Raw genomic sequence first — 6703 nt, 5'->3', positions numbered from 1 at the left:
AGTGAAGTAAAACAGCTTTTAAAAAGATATCCCCCTCAAAAAATGCACGACTGGTGTTCAAAATAATGCAAATGGATACTTCAGACCTTCACAAGCTTAAATTACAAATTTTAACTTTTATTTTTTCCATAACAAAATCAAACATGAACACACCTAACAGTGCAGAGCCCAGGCTCCCTGAACACAACAAACTGATCAATACGATCACACGTTGGAGGTCAAACAGAACTATATTCACCTGGGTGAAAATAAAAGAAACTCTGTGGTGCACACCAAATACCAAAATGTGCATCTCCGAACACAAAGCTGCTCTTTAAGTGTATAAATCTAACAAAAAGACAAATGAGGTGCACTTGCTGGAAAGAATATCTATAAAAGAATCATCTCTCACTCGTTTGACGGCAGTAAAATGCTTCGTGCAAGATCACCTGTGAGTATGCTAAAACCCAAACTGCTGAGAGAAACAACCATATAAAGTGAACCATGTACAGTGAGTGTTTCCCCAAAGAAACAGGGAGCACCTTACAGTCAATCATGTCCTTCATTTGCAAAGTGGCTTAAAACTGTTTTCCATATCTTTTTTCATTGTCCAAATTTAAGTTGATGTTGCAAAAAAAACAAAACAAACAAAAAAACAACCAACAAAAAAAAAACATTGATGTCGTGATTGTCCTTGGAATCAGTCACAGGATGGGGCGGTTTAGAAATGCAAAATACAGATCTCAGAGGAACCTGAAAGGTCTGGCGTTTGACCTAGACGAGAAATCCGTGATACCGATGAGGCACTAAAATGTGACAAAATTGCCAATTAATTTAATGCCTCGATCAACGGCCAATTAAATAGACCACAAAATAAACGCAAGCGCTTGAAATGAATGGAAGTACCGGTATGCTGTAGTGGACCAGTTAATGAAATTTCTTAATCAGATGAGCTAAAGAAGCGCTCTGCACCAATGCTGATACAACCAGATTGCAAGACATTGTTATATTCATATAAACATACCTTTTTCTGTAGAGAGCCCTTGCAGAAGCTTAAAAAAAGGTCAAAACCAAATAAACATCTCTCCAACTCCAAAATAAATAATGAAACATAAAATATAAATAGGTACAAAGGGTGAGCTTAAAAGTCTTTTTTGAGATCCAAAGGAAAGAAAGAAAACAAACAGAAAGTGAGCCCATATATTCAGCTGGGAAGGTGAGGGTGCTCTGCTCTTCTTGTGTGAATGTTACTGTGATCCGTGTGGGTTAAAAGTGGTTCCACCACACGACAGGGATCCCTGTGCTCAAAGTGACTGTGATCAAACTACTACAGTCTGAAGTGGAGAGCTCCTGCAGTCTGGTGTTAAACTGGGTCTCAGTAGTTGAAGGAAAGGAGGAGAGAGGAGGGCTTTCTGAAAACAGTGTGAGGAGTTGGGTTGCTTCCAGCCGTCCGTAACATCAAGATGTCCATCCTGTCTGCGTTCTGACTCACTGTAGCCACTGTATCTAGGGGAGCAGAGGAGCAGAAACAATATCACAAGCGATCAATTACACACCCAATAAGGGACAGGCATTTTAAAAGCTCTCTTGGTTCAGATATGAACCACATTCCTGAGGTTTACTGTGTGTTTGTGCTACAGCAGTAAAGAATGAGAACAAGGGACGTGGAGGACAGAAAATTAATGGACTAATGCTTGGCATGACTAGTTGAAGGAGGAGCAAAGTGATTGTGAAACAGCTAAATATGGACAGGCAACCATGTGCAATGCAAGGCTAACAGCATGCAGGGTTTACTCCCAACAAAACGCAACACCCCAAGTATTTTGCACTGATTACCCTCCTCCCCCTTGAGAAAGGTGTGGCCCTCTACTGTATCACTGCAAGGACAGTTCTTTGTTTCACCTTGTGTGGGGCTCAGTAAGCTGTGGGCTACAGCACAGTCAGCATAGTCTGCACTCCACAGTCCACAAAGCTCTGGAAATAAAGAATAACATTACAAAAAGTTTTATGAGAACAATCCAACGGTGATGCTTCAAAGATACAAACAGCTGGCATACAATGGGCTCCAAAAGAAGGAAATGTACAAATGATTAAGTTCATATGATTATGGACTTTAAGAAGTGCCGGCACACACAGTCCACTCTTCAGGATGTCAGCACTGGCCAGACAACACCATCTAGTGGCCGGCATGAACACTGCAGTTAGTAGACAATTTGTTGCCCCACACACACAAACACAACTCAAATAAAATTCAAATTAAATCTATCACAAGTGAACAATGCTCATCTAAAATGTTGATCATTTCATTTACATATTCCAGTGAATGACGTTTTCACCAATTATTTTATACCACTGGCCTGGTGAGGTGGCCACTGTTAATATATGCCAACTATCTAATCCCCTGCTATTCTTTGCCGTCTCTGATGAGTCCTTTGGGGGTTTTTTGAGTGACAACATAAGTGAAAATAGAGGGTTGGATACTTTCAAGTTAAACTTTCAAAGTATCCAATACCATATACAGCGACTGTCTTCTGGCACAGTGGCCGTGTGCTGAGTGCACCACATCATTATCATTCACCAACTGTATCCAACTACCTTATATCTCACTTACATGTAAGAAAACAGCAGCAAACATTCTTATGATGAACATGAACAAACATGACTAGTGTTAGTACTCACTGCTGTCGAGCTAGAATGTCAGTATCGGGACATTTCGGTTGCCCTTTCTCTACTATTCTTGAGCAACTAGCTTGCTATGAGCTTTAGCAATATATCTGCTAAACTTTGTGGAAGACTTGGGTCATGCATGATGACTGCATGGCAGATTGCATGCACTCATGGTAGACAGGCATTAAGTTGACAGATCGTCGGTCCAATCTTTTGACATGAGCTTTGCAAAAATGTACCAGCTTATTAGAAGCCTGCAACAGCCACAAAAACTGGATATTTTTCTCTTTCATTTGTCAGAGAATTGGGTTGTGAACAGATTTTCTACAAATGTAACAAAAAAATGCATCAAGAATAACTTACCAAGCATCTGCCGTAAAATAGCAGATCAATTGATTATAAAAAAATATAATCATTAGTTGCTCAAATGAGAGGAGATGCCTGTCGCTTTGAAACTTAATTATGCTTGCAGCTGCTCCTATTCCCACTAAATGCAGAGTCACCTGATTGACAGGCCGTGTCCTCTGGTCCGCCATCCAGTGAGGTGGAGTGTACTGCGTGTGGGGGGAAGAGGGGTAAGCGGTCAAACAGAGGGCAATAGACAAACCCAGACTCGCCACTACAGGAGATGTGTGTGTGTGTGTGTGTGTGTGCGCATGTGTTCGTGTGTGGAGTAGGCAGGGAAACATGGATGTAAGCCAGGCCCGGACCCTTCATCTCATATGCAGGAGCATATGGGCAGAGCTTCAGAGACCGGCCACGGGATGCTGTTGACTAATTGGTGTGCGTGTGTGCACATACCTGGTAGGCATAGGGGTTCTGTGGGTAGTTCATTGGCATCTGTGGGATCATGACCCCTCCCATGTTGGAGTAGGAGTACGGCTGCAAAAAGAGCCAGAAGGAACACCTTATACCACAGTACAGAGAGTTACATTTATACAGCAAACGGCGCTGAGCAGATGTCAAAAAAACATAATTGAGATAATGAAACAATCCGAAAGGCTACAGCAACGTGCAAATGTATCTCATGTTGGTGTCTTTGCACGGATTGCACTATCCCTGCTAATGTTTTTGACAGTTGGTATTGTCTGAATAATTCACCAAGTTGGATATTATTAGAAATGTCATCAATCACGACATAGCCGACTTTATTTCTTTCATCCTTTCTGGTAAATTGAAAAGCAAATTGATAGATCGTCTCCACCTTGTGCCTCTATTCTTGGCTGGAATAATGAGCACACTTCCCCTCAGAGAAATAACATTCATTTTATTTTACAGAGTGTAAATGAGAGAATAAAAAAAGGTGTGTGTGACAGCATTACTAATGCCACACTGACTTGGCTTGTTGTGAGATTCTTTTTAGCCTGTCTTTGTGCATGTAGTTACCTGACTGTAGGGGTTGCCCCCACTGAAGATGGGTGAAGGTTGTGCCATACCCCCTCCCATGGGTGAGCAGCAGGCACAGTAGAAGTACTGAGTGGGGCTCATCCAAGGAGCTGGGCCAGCTAGACGGGATGGCATGGACCCTAGATGACAAAAAATATTATACAGCAGTATTAAATAATACATTTAGTGGCAACATATTGTACTCTGCTGCCAACCAAATATCAGAATACATACGAGAGCTCCTTTCCTTCATGATGGCAGGGCCCAGCTTGAGTTTCCGACCCTTAAAACTGATCTGTTGCTATGGCAGAAGATATTGAGAGGAATATTACTCTCAGTAGAAAAAACAACCACAGTTCCACAGATAGACATCCACTCACCTCAATGATTGACTGAATGTTGACATCTTCACTGAAGTACACAAACCCATACCTAGAAACACACACAAAAAAAACCTCAGGATTCAGAAACTTACTGATGCAATAGTAATGCAAAATAGAGAAAAAAGACAATAGAACTTCAATCAATGTATGAAAGCTAATGAATATTCATAAAACTTGTATGCAAATAAACACTTCCCCAGGTTACACCCACACACTTTCACACAGGCTGACTGACAAATACAGTAAACATATTCTTTAAGAAAATTAAAAAACTCAGAGCTGTTACTGTATTCATGCATCATGAATGTCTCCCTAAACTGACTGCAGTACAAGTATAGTACACAAGAGGATAGTTGTACATTTTTTAAATGTTCTTTAAAAATTCCTTAGTCAAATAATAACTCATAACCATCCATTTAAAATCTACAAATGTGTTAAGTAATAAACATAGAGTGTTTAACATTTAACTCCAAAAAGGCAAAACTCACCCTTTGCAGATCCCTCCACGGTACGTGATAATTTTGACTTCCTTAACAGCCCCATATCTGGCGAAGAAGTCCTGCATTTCATTTTCATCCACCTGAAGGTTGAAATAATTTCAAATGAAAAAACTGCTACACATCTTCACTCCATTATATACTGTGAAAGAAAAGCAAAGCACTGCACTTGCACACTGTGCAGTCAGTACAAGTACAATCCAACCAGGGCTTTCATGCAGGAGACCTAATTTATGTATATACTATAATCTGCTAAAAGTTGCACAACATTACTGAAGTGCTGAAGTAATCTAATTGCCAAGGTTTTCCTCAACAGATTACTATATGAATAAAATTAGAATAAATAAAAGACCAATGGCAGCATCAATCTTCTGAGGTTAGTGGTGACACATCCAAAGGACCTTTGGCATGGAAAACTGATTATACAGCAGAAACTAGAACTCAAACTTACAAATGAATACACTTTATTCCTATAAATGTGTGGGTAGCAAGAAGATTGACAGGCTATTATACTGCAGGAGATACTTGACACCTGTCAGTTCCATGCTCACAACAGTAAATACAAATATGTACAACAGCAGTTTTACCTACAAATCATTAACATATTTAAAGGTTTTCACACACAAGTTTCTGATACATGTCTTGGTTCTTTTGATCAGTGCATCCAAAATCCAATTGGGATACTTTTCACTTACTTTCACACATGAACACGCTTTGATTACATCTGAATTTCTCTCTTAATGCGGCCTTAAATTCAAATCTGTGTCACATGTGGGCGATAGTTTTAGTAATAATCTGGTATCACCTTCATGTCAATCCCACCAACAAAGAGGGCGTTGGGGGTCAGCTTGCCCTCAGGTAGAATGTAGCCATTTGCCATCTTAAAGGCAGGTGAAAACTGGTTGCAGTTCCTGGGCTTGTGGATATCCTGACAACAAATCAACATTGTAATTATTGTGTTGCATGGTGGGAAACGCTATATAATTTGCTAAATCATAACGTACTTTTTCTCAGTACCAACAAGGAAAAAACAATAGTAAAGCACAGCTAACTACACGCTCATGAGAGAAATGACTCCTGCATGTTTTGAACTTGACTGAGCCATTTGGCTCTGCTTTTACGTGATAACTGTGGATATTAAGAGTAAATCAGCTAAGCTAAAAGCAAATAAAGGCCCGTATTAGCAGCGGGAACATCAGTCAGAAATATTTAACTTTCCTGTAGCTGAAGTTAACATGAACTTTCCTTTCAAACATATCAGAAATGTGCTAAATTGGTGGTAGTTAGCTTGGAAGTGGCAAACCTCAACCCATCCAAGATGTGGCAGCTACAAAAAAAGATAATCGCATGACAAAAAAAAAAAAATCGTGATAAATCATGGTATAGTTAACCTAGCTGTTAATTAGCCCCAGCTAATGTTAGCTACCAACCGCGAGCGCGCCTTTTTCAAGCCAAAAGCTCGCTTAATTATATCGCTAGCTAACCCTAAAGTTAGCACAGAAGTTAGCCGAGCATTATGGACTTCAAAATCGACTAAACGCGTTCGCTTGCACCGAGCGATTGTATGGCTAGAACTGTAACAGCACAGTGTCGTGAACACAAACGTGTGACTGTAACTTACCATATCTAAAATAATTAAAACGAATAAATTATTCAGACACCGTCAAAGCGAAGCTGCGTTTCTTCTGCCCGACAACACACACACCTCACATCAGCTAAAACCACGCCCAGGTCACGTGACTGGTCTGACGTCCTATCAAACGTTAGACAGGTTCACGTTTCATGTTCAGG

At 40.3% G+C, this 6703-nt stretch overlaps 1 protein-coding gene across 3 annotated transcripts; it reads right to left on the bottom strand.

Moving 5' to 3' along the window:
- Positions 1 to 96: 96 nt before the first annotated feature.
- On the bottom strand, positions 97 to 6674 carry dazl (deleted in azoospermia-like). 3 transcript variants are annotated; one of them, XM_037092111.1, is made up of 10 exons: positions 6534 to 6674; positions 5718 to 5840; positions 4904 to 4995; positions 4413 to 4464; positions 4267 to 4333; positions 4033 to 4172; positions 3448 to 3528; positions 3150 to 3200; positions 1882 to 1953; positions 97 to 1485 (listed from the first exon to the last, which is right to left on the bottom strand). In XM_037092111.1, the coding sequence occupies exons 1-9, from the start codon at positions 6534 to 6536 to the stop codon at positions 1909 to 1911; spliced, it is 654 nt and encodes a 217-aa protein (XP_036948006.1). In that variant the 5' UTR covers positions 6537 to 6674; the 3' UTR covers positions 97 to 1485; positions 1882 to 1908. The 3 variants fall into 3 exon arrangements, with proteins under 3 accessions (XP_036948006.1, XP_036948009.1, XP_036948017.1); XM_037092114.1 differs by lacking the exon at positions 3150 to 3200 and having other exon boundaries at positions 6534 to 6672; XM_037092122.1 differs by lacking the exon at positions 5718 to 5840 and having other exon boundaries at positions 6534 to 6658.
- Between the last annotated feature and the right edge of the window lie 29 nt (positions 6675 to 6703).

This window comes from Acanthopagrus latus, chromosome 3, assembly GCF_904848185.1.
Source record: "Acanthopagrus latus isolate v.2019 chromosome 3, fAcaLat1.1, whole genome shotgun sequence".
NCBI lineage: Eukaryota > Metazoa > Chordata > Actinopteri > Spariformes > Sparidae > Acanthopagrus > Acanthopagrus latus.
Note: the sequence above shows the minus strand (reverse complement) of the source record. Positions and strands in the feature narration are given on the sequence as shown.

Bases quoted from the DNA above. Each gene is read 5' to 3' on its own strand.
- dazl (XM_037092111.1), bottom strand. The intron at 4,173-4,266 runs GTATGTATTCTG...TTTGTCATCTAG, and splicing joins CATGAAGGAAAGGAGCTCTC to GGTCCATGCCATCCCGTCTA. The intron at 3,529-4,032 runs GTAACTACATGC...CTCTTTTTGCAG, and splicing joins GGGGCAACCCCTACAGTCAG to CCGTACTCCTACTCCAACAT.